This window comes from Artemia sp. Qi Xiang Cuo, chromosome 8 (assembly GCF_049724085.1).
Source record: "Artemia sp. Qi Xiang Cuo chromosome 8, ASM4972408v1, whole genome shotgun sequence".
Lineage (NCBI taxonomy): Eukaryota > Metazoa > Arthropoda > Branchiopoda > Anostraca > Artemiidae > Artemia > Artemia sp. Qi Xiang Cuo.
Window position 1 is genome coordinate 40,642,391 of NC_142801.1, and position 21,862 is coordinate 40,664,252.

Here is a 21,862-nt window from a genome sequence, read left to right on the forward strand (position 1 = left end):
CATTAATTTGAATTATACCCATCAAAAGTTATGTGCCTGTGAGACTTTGACTGATTTTAGAAAAAAGGGGGAAATACCCATCAAAAGCTCTATACCTTGAATGAAAATCCCACCATCATATTCAGCGCATTCGAGAATCCTACTGAAAAGGTGTCAACCTTTTATATACAAAAATGTGAAATTTTACAGTTTTTGACCGAAGAAAGATCACGGATTCGTGTTTATTTGTTTGTTTGTTTGTTTTTTTTTCTTTTTTTTCCCAGGGGTGATCGTATCGACCCAGTGGTCCTAGAATATCGTGGGAGGGCTCATTGGAACGGAAATTAAAAGTTTTAGTGCCCTTTTTAGGTGACCAAAAAAATGGAGGACAACTAGGCTCCCTCCCACGGTCATTTTTCTCCCAAAGTCACCCGATCAAAATTTTTAAATAGCCATTTTGTTCAGCATGGTCGAAAATATGATAAAATATGACTGTTAGGATGATTTAATCCTCCAAAGTCCCCAGGGAGAGGGCTGAAAGTTATGAACTTTACTCAATGTTAACATATAGTATTGGTTATTGGGAATTATACAGAATTTTTCAGAGGAGATTTTTTCTGGGTGGTGGGGGACGGAGCGTTTCGGGGGCTATATGGGAGGATCTTACCATGAAGGAAGTTTTCATGGAGGAACGGACATTGCTAAGAAGGGGGCGCCGGATTTCCCAGCATTATTAAAGAAAAAGATCAGAAATTAAATAAAAAAAAACAAGTTTTTCAACTGATCAACTGATTGTGATTAAGAGGTCATTTTTAAAGAACTGGAAAAAAAATTCGAACTATAGTTTAAAGAGCAGGGTATTGACTAGGGGGCGAACCCCCTAATATACGTGGTAAAAATTTATGAATATAGAAGTTCGTTACGTAAGTTAATTCTAAGTTACGTATATTTATTACTAATAAAAACGTTCGTAAATAAAATTAAACAAGTTTCGAGAAAGCAATTTAACAAAATATAATATTAAAATTTTGTTTTAATTATTCATTTACTTTGAGACAAAATCAAAACCTGTATTAATTCAAAAACGTTTAAAAATTAAATAAAAAAAAAAAGTTTTTTTAACTGAAAGTAAGGAACGACGTTAAAACTTAAAACGAACAGAAATTATTCCGTATATGAAGGGGCTGTCCCCTCCTCAACGCCTCGCTCTTTACGCTAAAGTTTGACTTTCTCACAACTCTATTTTTTTAAACAATAAAAAAACTTTAGCGTAAAGAGCGAGGCGTTGAGGAGGGGACAGCCCCCTTCATATACAGAATAATTTCTGTTCGTTTTAAGTTTTAACGTCGTTCCTTACTTTCAGTTAAAAAAACTTGTTTTTTTTATTTAATTTTCATTAAGGTACCACATCCCCAATGTTACAAATAATTTTAATCTGGCTGAAATGATTCCAAACAATCGTTCGTCATTGAAAAGATGTGCTTGAAAATTATTCCTTGTCGGGATGTGGGGACTTGTTAATGATAGCTTCATTTTTACTTTGATTTGTTTATATTCATGATGGGCTGGTCTCTACTCTATCTTCTTCTTTCTTTGGCTTTTTGCTGATTTTTCCTTGATTTGTTCTTACTTTTGTCCGAAGCTCTTATTTATGCATTGAGCTCTACTCTCCGTTGGCTAGAGTAGGAATTATGTTATAAATGTCTGTAAATATCTGTAAATAAAATGTCTGTATTAATAAAGATTTGCCTTGCCAGAGTTTTCAAATTACCGGTAATGTCTTGGGAACGGCTTTGAGGATCAACTGCATCAAGTTGAAACTTTTTGGGAGTCTTAGGGGTGGATTTAAGCCGACCTCAAATTTTCGACTTTGAGGAGGGGCAGAGGTAAATCATAAGACACTGTATGCATCCAGGTTATCAAAATTGTATATTTGCAATATCTTGAGAATGTCTATATGGATCCAGGTTATCTAAATACCATAGCTATATACAATTTTGGGAACAAATGAGATCAGCTTGGGCATAAGATTTGCGAGGTAAGAAACTTAAAATATCGTTATAATTAACAATAATAAAATCATGTCAAGGAAAAACAAAAATTTTACGGTTGGGAAAGGGAATTGCTTCTCCTCCTCGCTCTAGCACTCCTACGTTTCTACGTTCTTAATATTGCTTAGGATTTTCGATCTGGGAAACTTGTAATATTTGTGCAATAGAAACAAACAGAAATTCTAAACTGATTTGCCCTTTTGTCATCTTGCAAAATAGTTTGAGTTAGGTAAGTGAAACTTTCAGGATTGTGTCCAGGGCTAAAATAATACCGCGAAAATAGTTTTTCAAGCTACTATTTCTATCATTTCCTTATTAATAAGGCTTGAAAGATTCGGTGATATTGCAGTCTATGGGCTCTATTGTGCTGCCTATGATTTTTGATTTATGTTTTGACGACAAAACATAACTCTTTTTAGTAAAACACCTTGGAAAGCATTAATTTAAACAAACAATTACAAGAAAATATAACATAAAAAGACCCTTTTAATAGAATAGTTGATTTAAATACATATAATTCAATAATATTCAAGGTTGTCTACACAATGGGAGTCAGGATGGCTTCAGTCCTGTAGAAGACTACAAATAACGGAGATTTTCAATTCCTATCAATAACAGTACCCCTCTCCACCCGCCATTTATTTTAATAGTAGAACTTTTGTCATGAATGTATTGCACATAACTACAGTTGATCAACAACTTTAACTGAATATTCAAATCTTGTCCGACACTTAAATGACAAGCCAGTATTTTGATTCTTAAGCAAAAAATCTGAAAAATCTGTATGAATATCCTTTACATTAACCAACAATAAAAATATGTTAATTAAAAGAGAACAAAAATTGATTTTTAGAAAATTTCTGACGAAGGAGTTTTTCAAAAAGACTATAGAGCCATATTAAAACCTAAGAGGAGTGAAAAAAAAGCTTACAATAATTCAGATTTAAGCCGAACATATATTATTATGAATGAATAAATGCAACCCTAAACGAACATATATTAAAATAAATGATTAAATTAAACATGAATGTAACAGACACTGCTATTGATGAATGAATGAATCTCATAACGGACAGAAATTACCACAAATATGAGCAGAGTTATTACCCTCTAAACCATCTAATTACCAATACAGCATTTGCCCTTTACTGAACACAATATATGTTTCAAACATTGTCTCTTTTATTATTGTAGCTTTGAATAATAAAAAATCACCGAGATATCCCGGAATTAACACCGCTACTTAATAAACAATCAGTCTAATTTTATAAGTTCTTTACAGCCATTTTTTTTTATTATGGTGCTTTATTTTTATTTGCTTTTATCGATTTTTTTATCAACAAAAACCACACTGTTCAAAATACATATTCTTTTCAATTAAATGTAAATGACCATATGGCCTTTAGAGGGTTTAGGGGGCGGTAGCTATACTCCTGTTTGTGGTAATTTATGTTAGTTTTAAGTTTGACTTGATTATTCATTTTAATTTCTCTTCGTTTTAGGATTCATTTATTTATCTATGGCAGTGCCTGTTATCTTTATGTTTCATTGTTCATTTATGTTGATTTTGGCCAGTTATTCATTGATAGTAATATGTTCGTTTTAAACTTAAATTATTTTAGGACTTCATTTCCACTAGTCTTCACTTTTAACTTTTCTTTGAGAAAATTCTTTTTTCGAATTTTTTTTTTATTAATTTATCACATAGAGGGATGCATAAATAAACTGTTGAAGAAAATTGTGCATTTTATGCATTGCTGAACTCATCTTACGGATATTTTGGTCAAAAGTATGTTGTGTTTTCCAAAAGACGGCCCCTACTTATGCAGATGATTAATTTCAAATAAAAACTTTATCCGTGTATTAATTAGAAAAGCGAGAATTTTATATATTCTTGGAATTTTGATTATTCATAGATTTTACCTGAGACAATTTTACGATCCTTAAGACCTCCCCTCTATATACAGATTAAAATGATGTTAATGCCATATCCTAGGCCCAGTTGCTATTTGATAAACTTTGGGATAGCATATTATAAAATTTTGAATTGAACGTTGAAATTCCTGTATGATTAGGGATCATATTCCCTACCCCTCTATCTCAATTTAGAACAACGGTCACTAGGTTGCTCGATTCAAAAGAATATTGTACGAGGGCTCTTTCGAACGTTTTTTTATCCTACTGCCTTTTTATTCTGTTGCAAGTGCTTTAAGGGTAACAAGCCCCCCTCCCCTTGGTTTTATTGCGGCTAAATGATGTGAGACTGACAGTCAAAAAAGTTATTCGACTGAGAAAGAACAAATATATAAAAACTAATTTTCTGGAGGAAAGCTTCCTGATATACCCAAAATATTATATTAAAAACCGAAAGAGATTACAATAAAAAAAAGGAAAACAAGTTTTTATCGAGGTGAAAACCGAGAGCGACATTAACACTTAAAACGACAGAACTGATCATGTATACGATTGGAGTTGCCACTTTCTCCGACCCATCCCTGGGGTCAGATCTAGGGGGCAAGTGCCACGGGCAAGACGCCTGGAGGCTGCCAAACAAGCTAAAGAGCAAATTACAAAGAAAAACATCCCGGAAGAAAAACTAATTCAACGTTTGAAATGATCTGAAGTACAGTAGGCCTGCTCAATTCTATTATAAAGCACAGTTACCTTACATATTTTTAGTAGCCTCTAACTTTGTCTTTCTGCTTTACTTTAAGGGTTCATGTGTGCATTGAGAGAGCGACGTAATGGTCATAAGTGAGGCTTCAACAGTTGTCTGTTGTCCAGCTAATAATAGGTAGGCCCCTCTGTTAATAATTTTAAGAGTTTCCAGGGGATACAAATTCATGAAAATGAAGGGAGGCAACGATGTTACTGTTTTTTAATGAAGACATAATTTTTTTTTCGAAATTCATAGGATATATTCCAGTATAAGCGTTTGATACTTTTATGTCGTTTTATCAGTCAAACAGTTCGTGGTAACGAACTGTAAGTAAGAAGCGACCCGGCTCAATAGTAACCGAAACTCTAAAAACGGTATTTTGATGCCAAAAGATATATAAAATAAATCGAATTTTTATGCTGATTTCAAATAGATAAGCTTCATTAAGTTTGGTCTTACCCATCAAAGGTTACGAACCTGAGAATATTTTCCTGATTTTCGAAAAAAGGAGAAAACTGCCCCTAAAAGTCAAGTGATCTCAGCGAAAATCACGCCATCAAATTCAGCATATCAGAGAACCCTACTGTATAGGTTTCAGGCTCCTATCTAAAAAAATGCGGAATTTTGTATTTTTTTGCCAGAAGAAAGATCACAAAGGCGTTTTTATTTATTTATTTATTTTGTTTGTTTGTATTTTCCCCAGGGGTGATCATATCGACTCAGTGGTCCTAGAATATCGGGAGAGGGCTCATTGAACGGAAATTGAAAGTTCCAGTGCCATTTTTGTGACTAAAAATATTGGAGGGCAACTAGGCCACCTCCTCCACCCCTTTTTCCCAAAATCGTCCGATCACAATTTTGAAATAGACATTTTGTTCACCATAGTTGAAAGGCCCTATAACTATGCATTTGGGTATAACATGACCCCCCCCCCCCTCGCAGCCCCAGGGAAAAGGTCTTTAAGTTATAAAATTTGCCCATTATTTGCGCATAGTATTGTTATTGGGATGTAGGCATACATTTTGGGGTGGGGGGGGGAGGGACAAATTTTCTGCTGGGAGTTTTTCCACGGGGGAGTTTTCTAATGGGGAGGGAAGTTCCAGGGAACTAACTTGTCAGGGGAAATTATACACTGCGGGAATTTGCCAGAATTCTTTTACAATTTTTTTTTTTATATTTCTTGCTTTCTCTTTTCTACCTCAATTTTATGCACGGAGGGGTTAAGAGTAATTGTCAGGATAAATTTTTATCGGGATCGAATCGTATAGAGGATATGTCCGTGGGGAGGGGGTATCTCCATGGAGCTGGGGCTAGGAAAACCTAGATCCGACTCTGTCCGTTACTACCATAAGTTCTGAATCCACTCATCCATAAGCTTCAAGAACCAATGCTCTAACACGTAAGTAATGCAATGAATTTTTTTTTTTTACTATTCATTGAGAATGGAAAGGCTTTTTTATTCGCATTTCCTTTACACAGTAAAATTTTCCGCTTAAATGTTATTATATGCAACCGGTCAATGCACTTGCAATCTCAAACTGGTCATGTTTAATACACTTAAAAATACTTTCAGTTCAGAACAACTTAAATTTGTTGAATGCTCTTTACTTTTCTTTAAATAAACTTTTTTTTTTGTTTCATTGAGCACTAAGGTCCAGGATACCTCTGATATTCTGTATTTAATTATAATTCTTTGGGTTTCAAGGATAAAAGTAGCTGCTTAGCTTGCCATAACTGTATGCATTACCAGATTATGACTTGATCGGGCCCCTAGCTTAATGAACCTTAAAAAATAAACTGAGTTGCCGGTACTTACGGGTTATCCCGTCCACACTCAAAAAGTGAAGTCAGGTTAGTCATAATGAAATATACCTAAATATGATGAAAATACAAAACTTCATTTATAAAATTAAGGAAACTACTACAGAGAATTACGGAAAACAGGCCACTCCGAAAGCATTATGTTAAATACCTAACTCAACCAACTCTATATATTAAATATTTAATTAGAATATACCTTCATAGTAGTTTATCTCACTCTGGCTAATATTATCTGAGAGTGCACACAGAAAAATCAATTTTAAACAGATCAAACTTCTTGAGTGTGGTCGGGATAACACGTAAGCACCGAGTTGCCCCCCCCCCCAGACTTGGACGCCTCTTTGTTACGGCCTGTACTCACCCAGTTGATTAATACGGCCTGTACTCACCCAGTTGATTAATACGGCCATAACCATTATGAACCATTATGCATTTCTGAGAATATATATGATGATTTTGATGTTAAAAGAAAACTTGTTATTAGTCATTCAGATTCAGTTTAACTTCCGTTGGCGAGGGTGCACGTTCTCTTTTACTAAGGATAATTGGGTGTTCCATCTGGAAGTGACATATGCTGAAAAACTATTCTCCGGGATGTCAGGAACATTTCCTTAGGAGATTTCCTTGACTCCTCCTCTCGCAAAATTCTGGTATTGGATAGGCCAGAAGTGGATATGAAAAATGTTGGTTCCCCTCCTAGTTCTCTCTCTTAGCACTTGATTTTGACAAATAAAATGTTCTGGCTATAGGATAATATAATATAACCAACAGAAACTCCTACTTCAAGCTCTATCGTAGTACTAATAGCTACCTTTTTTCTTTCTGATTGTGACAGTCGTTCTTGAGCAAGTGAACTCTTTACAAAGCTGGTGGCCCTGACACTGAGTATACTGTAGATTAATACTATGTCACTAACAGGTCTTTTGGGGCACGAGGGAGCCTTTGAATTCATTCAAGATCAGTCTCAGTCCTGGTGCGGAACAAACCTTTATCATCAATATATTTATCAGTTGGCCGACTTACCGGTGACAGCAAAACCGTGTGATAGTTCGACAAACTACGATAGTGGTTGGACTGATTATCCTTCGGGATCGAAGAGAAAGGCCGTCTGTTTATATCCTGAGAAAAAAAGCAAAAAGAAAGTGATGAAAATGCAGGAAGATTTCCGCAATGAAAAATTATACTCAAACGGAGCGATGCACATATCACAAGAAATACAGCAACTAGACCCTGAATATTCCTCTTGCGTTTTTAACTCACAGCCTGCAGTATCAACCACTGGTGAGTTGAATTGTCCTATATATATAAATTATTTGATAAAAACTACGTTTTCTAAAGAGTTAAAGAGGCTGAGTTACAAGGTCGAACCTTAAAACGTACAGGGATTAGGAGGCACAGTTGGGGGGGTGCCGCCCCCCAAACCCCCCGCTTTCGCAGCCTTTAAATATAAAAAAAAAATTTCTTTAAACTGAAAGTAAGGAGCGACATTAAAACTTAAAAAGAACAGAAATTATTCCGTATATGAAAGAGGCTGTGCCCTCCTCAACGCCTCGCTCTTTACGCTAAAGTTTTTATTGTTTAAAAAAAGAGTTGTGAGAAAGTCAAACTTTAGCGTAAAGAGCGAGGCGTTGAGGAGGGCACAGCCTCTTTCATATACGGAATAATTTCTGTTCTTTTTAAGTTTTAATGTCGCTCCTTACTTTCAGTTTAAAGAAATTTTTTTTTATATTTAAAGGCTGCGAAAGCGGGGGTTTGGGGGCGGCAGCCCCCCAACTGTGCCTCCTAATCCCTGTACGTTTTAAGGTTCGACCTGGTAACTCAGCCTCTTTAACTCGTTAGAAAACGTAGTTTTTTTCAAATAATTTCTGCACGTTTTTGTACAGTTTATTACTTATTATTGCTTGACTAACTGTTAGCTGATCGTGTCAGGAGTTAAAGTTGGGGGCTTCCGCCCCCCAAACCCCCCGCTCTTGAACATTCTTGTGTTAAGGCTTTTAATTCCTGAATACTCAAATCACGTCGTACAGGGTGCCTCCTAATCCCTGTACGTTTTAAGGTTCGAACTTGTGACTCAGCCTCTTTAACAGCCCCCCAACTGTGCCTCCTAATCCCTGTACGTTTTAAGGGTCGACCTTGTAACTCAGCCTCTTTAACTCTTTAGAAAACGTAATTTTTTTCAAATAATTTAAAAAAGAAACTGAGTTTCTTTTCAAAGTATATAAAAAAGTTGCTCTGATGGTGAATCGAACCCGAGTTTTCCGCTTGAAAGCCTGAAGTCTCAGCCGCTGGACTATACAAACACAATAGTAATTGTTGTTTAGCAAATAGAAGGTATTTTCGACGCAAGCAAATTCCCAAAAATCTTGATATGTGGTTTTTGGAAAACAGGGAAGGAGTGATCAGATTGAGCTGAAATTTCGACGATAAGCTCCCAGGCCCCAGGAAAGCTTATCCTCCAAATTTCAGCCCGATCAGACACCGGTAAAGGGGGGGTTGGGGAGGGAAAAATTAACATGGGCTCATATAGGAAAACGAGGTTTTTCGTAAATGTAAATTCGGGGGATAATTTTTTCGGTCTGAAAATATCAAAAGGCCCTAACAGGTCTAATTCTGCTTCGAATGTGTCCTCATTCAACCGGATCCGGTGCCAACTGTGGCCTGTAGGCGTGGCTAACAAAAAAAAAAAGAGATGAATTGTAAGTGGCGATATTTGGTTTTTTGAAAACAGGGAAGGAGTGATCGGATTGAGCTGAAATTTCGAGGATAAGCTCCCGGGCCCTAGGAAAGCTTAACCTCTAAATTTCAGCCCAATCGGACAACGTTAAAGGGGGCTGTGGTGGGAGGGTCCAAACTTCCGGCCCAGTTTACCCCATGAAGATAAAGTCGGAGGAGGATGAAATTTTGCAAGTTTCTTAGTTTGAGCTTGGGCTACAAAATGCAATTACCGCCGTCTCTCTGCGACCTCTAGGACCTGAAATCGCTTAACATTGTGGTGGGTCGCCTCTTTATAGAGGCACAAGTGTGCCTCCTTGACTAACCGATGATTAGTCTGGATGCTTCTGTATTCCTAAAATATGAAATTTATTATACTCGAGTCTATTAGAAGCGAAAAATCAAGCTGTGCTAGTCAAATATTTTTTTCTTGGAATATACAGTTTTACTTGGATTATTTTTAAGATAGAAATCGTTCACGAAAATTGGGCCCTAGAAACTACACCTTTGAGAGTTTCCAGAGCCCCTCCCCAAAATAAAGGAGATCCCCTGACTTTCTCAACTTCCCTAATACTTGCGAGCAACAATGCAATAGTGGATAACTGTCTCTTCATTTTGTGTGAACTGTTTAACTTAATGTTGAGGCAAAAAGAGGCAAATGTGGCAGCATTGGGCAATTTGACCTCTAAAACTAGGACAACATTCATGTAGCTTAAGTCCCAAGCCAATTAGCTGTTTCCTAATTTTCTGCCAAAATCGGGTCAAAATTGATATTTATCAATCTGGAAATACCGTAACTAGGAGATTATCAAACAGTTCGTGGTAACGAACTGTAAGTAAGGAGCGACCCGGCTCAATGGTAACCGAAACTCTAAAAAAACGGAATTTTGATACCAATAGATACATCAAAAGAATCATATTTTGATTCTGATTTCAAATATATAAGTTTCACCAAGTTTAATCCTACCTATCAAAAGTTACGCGCCTGAGAAAATTTGGCTGATTTTAGAAAAAAGGAGGAAAGACCCCCTAAAAGTTATAGAACCTTAATGAAAATCACACCATCATAATTAGCGTATCAGAGAACCTTACTGTAGAGGTTTCAAGCTCCTATCTACAAAAATGTGGAATTTTGCATTTTTTTGCCAGAAGAAAGATCACGGATGCGTGTTTATTTGTTTGTTTTTTGTTTTTTTTTTCCCCAGGGGTGATCGTATCGACCCAGTGGTCCTAGAATATCGTGGGAGAGCTCATTGGAACTGAAATTAAAAGTTCTAGTGCCCTTTTTAAGTGACCAAAAATGGAGGGCAACTAGGCCCCCTCCCACGCTCATTTTTTTTCTCAAAGTCACCCGATCAAAATTTTGAGATAGCCATTTTGTTCAGCATAATCGGAAATATAATAAATATATCTTTGAGGATGACTTAATCCCTCGAAGACCCCAGGGGGAGGGCTGAAAGTTATGAACTTTACCCAATGTTAACATTGGGAAAAGGTTATTGGGACCCGGCTCAATGGTAACTGGAACTCTAGAAAACGGTATTTTGATACAAATAGATACATCAAAAAAATCGGATTTTAATGCTAATTTCAAATATATAAGTTTCATCAAGTTTAATCCTACCCATCAAAAGTTACGCGCCTGAGAAAATTTGGCTGATTTTCGAAAAAAGGGGGAAAGACCCCCCTAAAAGTTATAGAACCTTAATGAAAATCACACCATCATATTCCGTGTATCAGAGAACCCTACTGTAGAGGTTTCAAGCTCCTATCTACAAAAATGTGGAATTTTGCATTTTTTGCCAGAAGAAAGATCACGGGTGCGTGTTTATTTGTTTTTTTTTCCCCAGGGGTGATCGTATCGACCCAGTGGTCCTAAAATATCTTGGGAGGGCTCATTGGAACGGAAATTAAAGTTCTAGTGCCCTTTCTAAGTGACCAAAAAAAAACGGAGGGAAACTAGGCCCCCTCCTACGCTCATATTTTTCCAAAAGTCATCTGATCAAAATTTTGAGATAGCCATTTTGTTCAACATGGTCGAAAATGTTATAATTGTCTTTTAGGATGACTTAATCCCCCGAAGTTCCCGAGAGGAGGGCTGAAAGTTATGAACTTTACCCAATGTTAACATATAGTATTGGTTATTGGGAAGTATACAGTACAGACGTTTTCAGGGGAGATTTTTCCTGGTAGTGGGGGGGGTCAGGGGTTATGTGGGAGGATCTTTCCATGAAGGAAGTTTTCATGGGGAAGGGACATTGCTATGAAGGGGACGCCGGAATTCCCAGCATTATTTAAAAAAAGATCAGAAATTAAATATAAAAAAAAAGTTTTTCAACTGCAACAGCAGCAACATCAAAACTTTAAACGAACAGAAAATATTACATATATGATTGGGTTCACCCCCTAGTCAATACTTCACTCTTTAATCCAGAGATTTTGTAGTACTTTTATAAGAGCTATTTATTCTAATTAACGGCCTTTGTGATTAAGCGGTCATTTTTAAAGAATTGGAACAGAATTTGGACTTTCGCTTAAAGAGTAAGGTATTGACTAAGGGGCGAACCCCCTAATATACGTATTAAAAATATATGAATATAGAAGTTCGTTGCGTAAGTTAATTCGTAAGTTACGTATATTTATTACTAACAAAAACGTTCGTAAATAAAATGAAACAAGTTTCGAGAAAGCCATTTAACCAAATAAAAGTAAATTAAGATGAAAAATTTGTTTTAATTATTCATGTACTGTGGGCCAAGATCAAAACCTGTATTTATTCAAAAACGTTCAAAAATTAAATAAAAAAAACAAGTTTTTTTGAACTGAAAGTAAGGAGCGACATTAAAACTCAAAACGAACAGAAATTATTCCGTATATGAAAGGGGCTGTCCCCTCCTCAACGCCTTGCTCTTTACGCTAAAGTTTGACTTTCTCACAACTCTGTTTTTTTTAAACAATAAAAAACGTTAGCGTTAAGAGCGAGGCATTGAGGAGGGGACAGCCCCTTTAATATACGGAATAATTTCTGTTCGTTTTAAGTTTTAATGTCGCTCCTTACTTTCAGTTAAAAAAAACTTGTTTTTTTTACTTAATTTTTATATAAGCCTAATTATTGTCGCCACAATTCTTTTATTTTACATGTAGTTCTCACTTTGTTGCCAGAATTTCTATATGTTGAACGTGTTACATTTATTTAACTTTTTGAAGACAAACGTCTGTTTTAAAGAGAGGGAATTTAAATCCATTTGAGTCATGCTTAAAAAAAACAGTTAACTTACTTACGTTCTGATCACTTCAGCCTTGTCTTATTACTTATGGTTTTGTTATTGTCGGATTAGTAGGCCTATTGATAGTGAAAATATACGTGCGGTATTGTTATCACAGCGTTCCGGTATAAACTAGCAGTAGCTCTTGCCAGTTTCAGGAAATTAAAGCTTACTCTACTAATTGTAAAACAAAAACTTAGAAAAATGAAAGTTAGCTTGACTGAGTTAATTCTTACAAAATCTTCGACTGATAAGTTAATCGGAGATATTAGGCCATGGACGTAGGTTCAGTCATTATATTCTATATTTAGAATCTCATGGCAGTGTTTGCTTGTTTGGTATTATTTTTTTTTCCCATTGTAATTTTGTTTTATTACCACTACTGTGGACATAATATTCGAGTTAAAAGCTTGAAAGTCTGGATGCAAATTTTATATATTTTCTGTGTTTTCTGTAGTGATATTATAGTATAGTAGAAAATTTTTAGGGATTACATTCTGCTATTTACCTCGGGTAATTTTTTGGCGTTTTAATTTTTTTATTTACTATTACTACTAACAATTCACCGCAGCACCAAGCCGCCTGAGGCCAACACAGCTACGCACGTTCCTCCTCTATCCCAATCTATTCAAAGTCTCCCTCTTTACACCCTTCCAGGAGGTTCCCATTTCCTTTAGTTCTTTCTTTATGACATCCTTCCACCCCAACCGCGTACGACTCGCTTTCCGTTTAGCCCTAGACGGTTGGCGAAAAAGGACAATATTCGGCAATTTGTCATCCTTCATCCGTAGAACGTGTCCTAGCCACCTCAACCTTTCCCTCATTATAGCCCTAGAAAGTGGGATTGAACCACACTCTTTTCGTACAGTCTACTGTTTGAAATACGGTCAGTCAGCCGGCTCCTTCATTAAAAAACTAGCTATCTTATTAACTCTATAACTTTTATTAGCTTTTATAAGGTCTGATTATAAAATGTGACAGCTAGTTTTCGTTGTTGGAAAAAATGTAAATTGTACTTGTCTTGAACAATTTTTGGAAAGCTCTAAAATTGAGATATTGGTTAACCTTACTTCTTTTAATTGGAGCTCTAAGATACAAAAAGGTGGTTTAGTACAATTTTGAGTGGCTAATCAATGTTAACTACTAGGTTAGCCGAGTGGTTAGCACTTTAGACTTGACATCCTTTGTCCATGAAGACAGGGGTTCGAATCCTGCTGTCGCTCGTTATTTGGTTTAAAACGCGGATAAGTGGTGTGATTCTGTATGATTAGCCAGATTCGAGCCAGCTCTAAATGGGTACCTGGGGAAGGTAAACAGAAAGGGTGTGCGAAAGCAAAAGATGGGTGGCGCATAACCCCCCTTTGCACTTTCTGGCAAAAGGCCATGAAATGGAGATCAGCACCGCCAGAAGGAACTGTAAAGTCCAATGCCGTACTCTTTGTATTTAGTTTCCGTTACGATGCCATTGGAGGAAAAACAATTGTAAAGTGGGCATAAACCTTGTTTTTTCTGAGTATTGTAATGAAGGAAAGACAACCCAGGGAATGGCAAAATCGGTATAGTGTTGTCAAAGAAGTGGAATGCAGGTTGCAAGATCAGGAAATCGAGACATAGAGTAAGATGTAAGATGATCAGATTCCCTCGAAGTTTACCTTGATGTTTCTTGAACCAGATATAGTAGAAGTAAAATTATTTTAATTTAAGTTTTAGAATTTAATTTAAATAAAATTTTAAGTTCCCTATTCTGTCTGTTTAATTCAATTTTCAGGCAGTTTAAGATCTCACTGTCGATCATTTGGAATAGAAGAATGTTTGGGAGAAGATTTCTCGTCCTTATTTTTTCCGAGGTCCGGTCATGGTTTCGAAGCTGAAAAGGAAGTGCAGACCCCAACAACTCTTTCTTAGAAGGGATTCCAAAAAAACTTATACCAATTGAGTTTTCGAAACCTTTAAAAAAAAGCCAAAAATTCTAAAAATAAAACAAACACAGATCAATTGAAGGCGCGCCGCCGAGCATAACTGCATCTGCCGTCAACGAATTGCCTCCCCCCCCCCCCGGTGGGCCCCCGTTCCCATGTACGGCTACGTGGCAGGCTTGTATGTATTGATTTTCTTTGTTGCTTGTCTTCTAACTGAGGCTGTTGTCCCAGTGAAGCAGCACGCTGATTTACATCATCCTTCACTTCTCGCATTTCCATGTAACCTTTGGCATAGTTGTTTGTGTCTCACAATATTTCTTCCAAGAGATCCATTAAGTTACGAGATATTCCATAATTTAAAGGCTGTGCTCAACAGCTTCTTCAACAGCTTCATCGGGGTCTAAAAAGTACATTTGGTCCTATGAAGGTGGTTCAAAATCACCTTCAGAAATTTGTGATGGATGTGCCGCTCAATTGATTTTGTGGTAATTTTTCCAGCTACTCTGAAAATGAAAACGGTACGACCATTGATGGTTCGATACTCGCTTACATTTAATGGAGCCAAAGCGAAACATGAGTTCAAGTTTTAGATTTGTTTGTGGAAGTTTGTAGAGAGCAAGTGACGTCCTTAAAAGAGGCAAACCAATTCATTTGAAAATTTTGGAGGTGCCAATGCAATTGAACCAAGCAAGCAGCAAACTCCAAATAAATCACATTTGTTTGCTACTCTTTTCTCGGAGAAATGGAGAGCTGCATAGTGAATACATATAACGTTGAAGGGACCCAGTGACATCTAAATATTACTTGCGTAGTTTACTGTATCTCTGTAAGTTAGTACTGTGTTTTGTGCTGCAGTTTGTTGGTGTTGAAGATCGCAGTGGCGTTTTTCGTCTAACTTAATATTTATTTCTTCTTCACTTTTATTTTTGACTCTTTCTAATCCTCGCTTTTGCTTCTCTTCTAACCGCGCAATTCTTTGTTCTTCACTTTCATTTTTGACCAAACAAGCAGCAAACTCCAAATAAATCACCTTTGTTTGCTACTCTTTCGTCGGAAAAATTGAGGGCTCCATAGTGAATACATACAACGTTGAAGGGGTCCAGTGACTTTTAACTAATACTTGCGTATTTTACTGCATCTCTGTAGGTTTGTACTATGTTTTGTGCCGCCGTTTGTTGGTATTGAAGATCGCAGTGGTGTTTTTCGTCTAACTTTATATTTCTTTCTTCTTCACTTTTATTTTTGACTCGTTCTGGTTCTCGCTTTTGCTTCTCTTCTAACTGCATAATTCTTTGTTCTTCACTTTCATTTTGACCAAGCAAAGAGAAAACTCAAATGAATTAATTTTGTTTGCCGCTCTTTCCTCGAGAAAATGGATAATAGTGAATACATACAACGTTGAAGGGGCCCAATGACTTTAAATTGCGTTTTGTGCCGCAGTTTACCGGTGTCGAAGGTTGTGATGATGTTGTTCTTCTAACATAATATTTCCTTCCTCTTTACTTTCATTTTTGACACCTTCTAATACTTGTTTTCGCGTGTTACGTTTTCTATTTATAAATGTTCTAGCTAAATTGTTCAAACTAAAAAATAACAATGCAAAATGATTGTTCCTTTGAAATTATTTTAAAATATGCATCGAAGTTAGGTTTAGTATTGTTTTCCAGTCCAGTCCAGTAAGTCTACGAAACTCTGGGACAAAATTGCAATATAAAAGATTTTTACGCCGTCTTATAGAGAAAAAAATTCTGTACAACATATCAAAAGTCCCCAAAAATCCCCTTGGCGGAACAGGGTAAAAAAACAGGGGGAAAGGGGGAAAATTGGAAAAATTCAGGGGCAGATTTATTGTGAGCTCGAACTTCACTTCTGCTCTTTTTCTGCGCGGAGAACTCGAAAAAAGAAAGTTATATTACTTTATCGCTGGACTTGGTTCGAATTACCCCTTTAGCGCATAAGGGGGAGGGGGAAACAGCGTCCTTGAGAGTTGTGCGATATAGCTGGTCAAAATGTTGCCCCCAAGGTTTTTTGACTCGACGATTTAAATAAGCATGGTATTAGATTCGTATCTTGCTTTTCTGCAGTGTTTTCACTGTAGGGGAGACAGTGCATCTGGCCTTCGGAGTACATGGACGGATTTACTTCGACTATATATTAGAAACAGAAGACAAAACTAAATGTAAAAAATGAAACAAATCAGGTTACTTCGGTAATCACAGCAAAGGATAATTACGGTTTTGATTGAACTTAAAAGGATTAGATCAAGGATTTGTTCTAAACATCGTATTCTTCATCGTTATAAACAAAAATATCTTTATTGGAACACACAATCCCTTGATAGTCTTCGTAAGCAAGTGTGCAAGGCAATCCATTTTTTTGGGGACTACAATGTGAACTGTCGCGGTTGGAACCCATGCAGCTGCAACAAACCGCATTTAGCAGATGAGGCGGTGCAGTTCCGATGTCTGTCATGATTGGAGTCAGGCGTCCGTCAGGTAATCGCCAACCCCAATCTTTTAGGTTGAGTTCGGACGCAGCATTACGCCATTCCATTATCTGATAGAAGACTCTATAAGAATGAAATTTCACAGCCGATGGAGTTGGTGGAAGTCTCTCTGGGTATACAAAAGTTGATGTCTTTGAGCTGTTCAGTTTTTTAAGAAAAACCCTGTACCTAGCTTTGCTGAGACCCTCCCCTTTCTTAGCCTTGTAGAAACACAGCAAGATATTTTCACCGGCTTGCTATTTTCACCGGCTCATGGCTTTTCAGGAATGGCAAGACAGCCTGCTTTCCTATCCCAAGCAAACGGGACGTCGTGTCGCAACCAAGAAAAGCGTGGTCAACAAGAATAGGGTGACAAACCAGTTCCAGCAATCTTTTGATAAAGTTGATGTGCCAGTATTTAGTTGACAGCGCTCTTGAATTGGCACTGGTTTCGAAGTAGAGATCCTTGGCTTCCGGAGGCAGGTGATGGAGGAGAAGAATCAATAAATCAGTGTCGTTTCCGACTACTGCGGTTACCCTTTCCTTGACCACATTAACACCTGTTAATACAATCAGAACGTACGCATCTCTCTCTGCATGAAGGATACTGATGCCGGCTCAGACAAGCTTCTTACCAATAGCTCGAATAATTTTTTGCTTATTGTTGGGATTCCGCAAGAATTCCTCCTTCTTCCTTTACTGCTTCTTACTCAGTGTGAAATCGACGGTCGGACACTGGATACCTTTCGTTCGTCTAACTTAGGTGACATCTTTGGTAGACGGACCTGAAGTGTAACTATCAGAGACGATGGACGCATTTGAATACTTCTGTGTCACGAATGAATCATAACTGTTGCAAATCTGTTCGAAAGTGTTTCCTGTTTTCCATGGAATATGCCGGAGCGGCCATCCACAATCGATCACGTGTTTTTCCGGCTCTTTTGATTTCCGGATCTGGGGACCACAGGTTCTGCCCTTGCTATTTTCCAAACAGCTTTCGCTAGCTCCATTTTATCTGGTTGTGACGACAGGCTTGGCGATTCGAAAAGGACAGTAGGGTAGTTTGAGAGTTTCAGTCTGAGTGTTTCTTCTATATCCTCCCTGGCTGTAGTTGCTACTGCTGCAAGACGTTGGAATAGAAGACGGGCGTCAATTTGTATGTCTTCACCGTCAGCTTCAGAAAGATGTAGCGATCGGCATCGGTGTCCTCCATTGACTTCAGGATTTTTTTTTTCCTATCGCCTTTGCTGCATTCGTATTGATATCCCTTGCTGCTGTCCTACCATTCGATATACCGCAAAACTGAGTTCAGTTGTCATACGGAAAAGACTGTGCAAAAAACTACTAAAGCCTTTATGTCCTTTCTATCTATTTCTATCCAAGCTGGTCTTGCGGAAACGTGCTGGTCAGATCACACCTGCTCAACGCTGGTGAGTGACTGCATAAGCTCATTAATTTTAGCTCACATTGAAAATGTCCAGATCAACCTTTGCGTCTCACTCATTCCATTTCCTCTCGTGAGTCCTATGTGTTTTCAGCGACCTCATCAGTACTTGCTCAATTACTAAGTCGGGAGAGAGCCCAGCCCAAAATCTATCGCTTCTTTGAATGACAAATATCCCATCCGCGACGTCTTTATACAGCTTCTGGTTTCTTTCTTTCAGCTTTTGCATTTGCTGAAGAAATATTCTCACCGATTTGGTATACAGGTTGTGGCCTGCAGCTGCAAAGTAAGGGAACACCTCAGAGAGTGTTTGAAGATACTGCACCCAGTTTCTGGTCCATTCTGCCCTGATGGCCTTCTTAAGCACTCCGAACATTTCTGAATACTGAAGCCATATTTTTTCAGTCCTATTGTTCTGCAGCGTGTCTTGAAACTCCATCATTCGCGTTTGGATTCGACGCACTACGTCTGCGTTGGATGCGTCTTCAAGGGTTACTTTTTCATTCAGTAGAGCTATACATATTACCGAAGCTTCTGCAAAGTCTTGATGACTCACACGTAAGTCATCTGTGCAGTCGAAACCATATGATTTGCAAATGAGAGTGATCTGCAATGCTGAATCTATAAGCTCGTTGGCTCTCATGGCTCTTGAAACAGCCTTACTGCTAAGGATATGCTTCATGATATTACCGGCATATAAGTATTCGAGCACTTCTTTTATTCCTGTTTCTGTTATCAAGTGCCCGATTGCTCCAAGAAAGCTTGTAAGGCAATGGAGACCAACAATCATTGGACCTGCTACCTTGAGAGGACTACCAACAGACTCAGCATTGATGATGTTCACCGCTTTCATGTACAAAGGTTGGTCAAAAGTCACAACTGGTACCATTCCGTGCTGGCGTGCCTTATCGAAGATAAAACTTAAGGTCGTGTATACACAAGAAAGATCGGAGGCATTATAGTCGACAGTAGGCAGAAAAACAATCGACAAAGTGCCTTTATGTGACCCATGGTGAATTGCTTGCATAAATCCACTCCATCCGACCCGTTTCGTGTCATGTATCTGGCTTGCATGCCATAGTAGGTCAATGCCATCGATCTTGTCGTCAAAGATGATGGTCGGGATGGGTTTGTACACAAGACTGTTCTTCTTTTGGCTTCTGTTGTAGAAGAAGAAAGGCGCTTGTCCAACCTGCTGGACTACTTCAAGGCTTACAACTGTTCTTGGGATTATGATTGGAAATTTGGGCAGCCTTGATGTGGCAGCAGCTGGCATGTCCATCCCATGGAAAGTACCTTTTCCGTCGATAGTGCAAATGTTGTGGTCGACATTGTCGCCAATGAACTGCTTGAAAGTTTTCGAAGTCATCCCTGGAAATTCTGTACTAGGAGTTACTGCAGCAGAACGCTCGAATCGAAGCATTTCAGAGTAATAAGTTGAAAAACCAAGTCCATTCAGCTGGTCGATGAAAAAACGTGAACCAAGTTGCTGGTGTAGCTGGACTCCAAGGTATACTTGTAAAGGAGCGATCAAAGATTGGGAACGGCAAGACTGCCTTATTTCTTGACCGATTGAACCTACCAGTAGGTAGTGAATCTCCAGCAAACAGTAAAAGAGAAGCACCAGGGAATAGGATATTAAACTCTCGTCAAAACGGTGTTAGAGGGTTTTAAAACCGAGTTGATAGACTTTTGTCTCCTCTCCAAATTCTGTAGAGCCGTCTGACTATCTTTTCCCTTTAGAGGGTATCTTGATTTTCCCCTCTTTTTCCCTAGTAACTAGAAAATGGGCGGAAAGGCTAATGACAGAGCAATCGAAGTAACGTATTCATTCTTCTCTCACTAGGAAACCCCAGAAAACAAGTCTTGCAGACTGTTGTACAGAATCTCTATTTACCCCCTCTTTTCCCCCTGTAAGTGGGGAAACTGGGGAACAACTTATTACACAGCAATAGAAAAACGCATATTCGATCTTCTTGGACCCAAGAGCGTCAGGAATGCTATTTCGAGTTAACCCCTAGATTTTCCCCTTCCCCCCCTTTTTCATCGTCTTCGGCCAAGGGAATTCCTCGGGACTTTTGATATGTTGTACAGAGTTTTTTTTTCTCAACAAAATAGTGTAAAAATCATTTATATTGCAATTTTGTCCCAGATCGTCGATTTTGTCCGTAGATTTACTGGACTATTTACAGATAATTTATTATTATTAGACGGAATGAAGATTCTAACCATAATGCTAATTTATTTCCAGAACTGTATTTTCCTAGTGTGTTGAATAATATTAAACTAAAAACGGGAAAATATGAACGCCCAATACGTCTTAAAAAGAATGATAGTTGAATGCAGGACGCCTAAAATCACAGCAATGGTCAACCAAACAAAGTTTGAGTTATCTAGATGTTGCATCAGCCATACTATTTAAGTCCTCCCATTACCCTCTTCTTACGTTAAAATATAATGCTTGCAACTATGTTCTGTACAATCTAGTAACTTAATACTGCAAGAGCTGAAAAGTCACTTTCTTCAGCGATTTTATTTTATCTTTATTTTGGACGATCGATATACTTAATATCTTCTCCTATGTTCGTGCAAAAAAAAATACATTACACATTCTCAATTCTTTACTTTGAGAAATGCTAACTAAAGAAAAGAAGAAGTATTGGGTTTGCTTTCCCCTATGATCACAACTCAGTCGAGCGGAAGCTCGAACATTTTTGACGTGCCAAAGTCTCCATAATGTAAGAAGCACGAAGGGTAATACTTCACAAAAACAAATTATAAAAAAGATAAGTTCTAAAATCTTTCAGAAGTGTTTCGAGAAAAATCATGAGTTTTTAAGATGCATTTTCAGATTACGTTAAATCACTCATGACAAAAAAGTTCCACCATTCACCGCCATGTGAATTCAGCTGGGAGGTAATCCAGCAGGGTGGATATTTTAGTTAAACCCTATTAAATCAGATTTTCCAAATGAGCAGTAAACAAAACCAATGTTAGAATATCCAAGATAAACGAGTTCTTGTGTTTTGAATATGTCAGTCGTTCACAAATTCTTTTTATGAGCAGAAAACTTTAAACTACTCAATGAGATCCTTGAGGTTGTATCTTCGAGTTGAGCTTGTTGAAATCTGGACCAAATGACGACAGGTACAGCCTTAAATCTGGAGCTGCATCAAGTTTATTTCTTTGTTTGTTCTTGATAAATACACAAAATAGAAATGCTTTGGCAACAAGTATTTGGCTTTTGAAAGCCAATAGACACTTCAAGGTATTTTTTTTTATCACCGATGCTTTTCTATTCTTTCCTTGTTCGTGCCCAGAGCTCAGTAGGATTTGCATGTTTAAACTCGGAGCATAGAGAAGAATCTGTTGCAATTTCAATTAATACCTCTTTAGCTCATATTAACAATTTGTTTGCTTGCTCAAAAAAGGTTTGATCAAAGGAATTTGAAATCCAGTTCGCTAGTTCACTATTTCGCTCCAGAAAGTATTTCCTGAATGACATTTTAAGCGTGATATAATATAA

General features: G+C 37.6%; 1 protein-coding gene across 3 annotated transcripts in view; it reads left to right on the top strand.

Moving 5' to 3' along the window:
- The first annotated feature begins 4,740 nt into the window (after positions 1-4,740).
- Positions 4,741-21,862, top strand: part of Fer2 (basic helix-loop-helix domain-containing Fer2) — a 63,333-nt gene continuing 46,211 nt past the window's right edge. For 2 of the 3 annotated variants that reach the window (XM_089092957.1, XM_089092958.1), the window contains exon 1: positions 7,292-7,791. In XM_089092957.1, the coding sequence (XP_088949083.1) occupies positions 7,416-7,791 (376 nt within the window). In that variant the 5' untranslated portion in view covers positions 7,292-7,415. Of the gene's footprint in view, positions 4,825-7,291; positions 7,792-21,862 lie in introns of those variants that run through there. The other variant, XM_089092959.1, reaches the window with a different exon arrangement.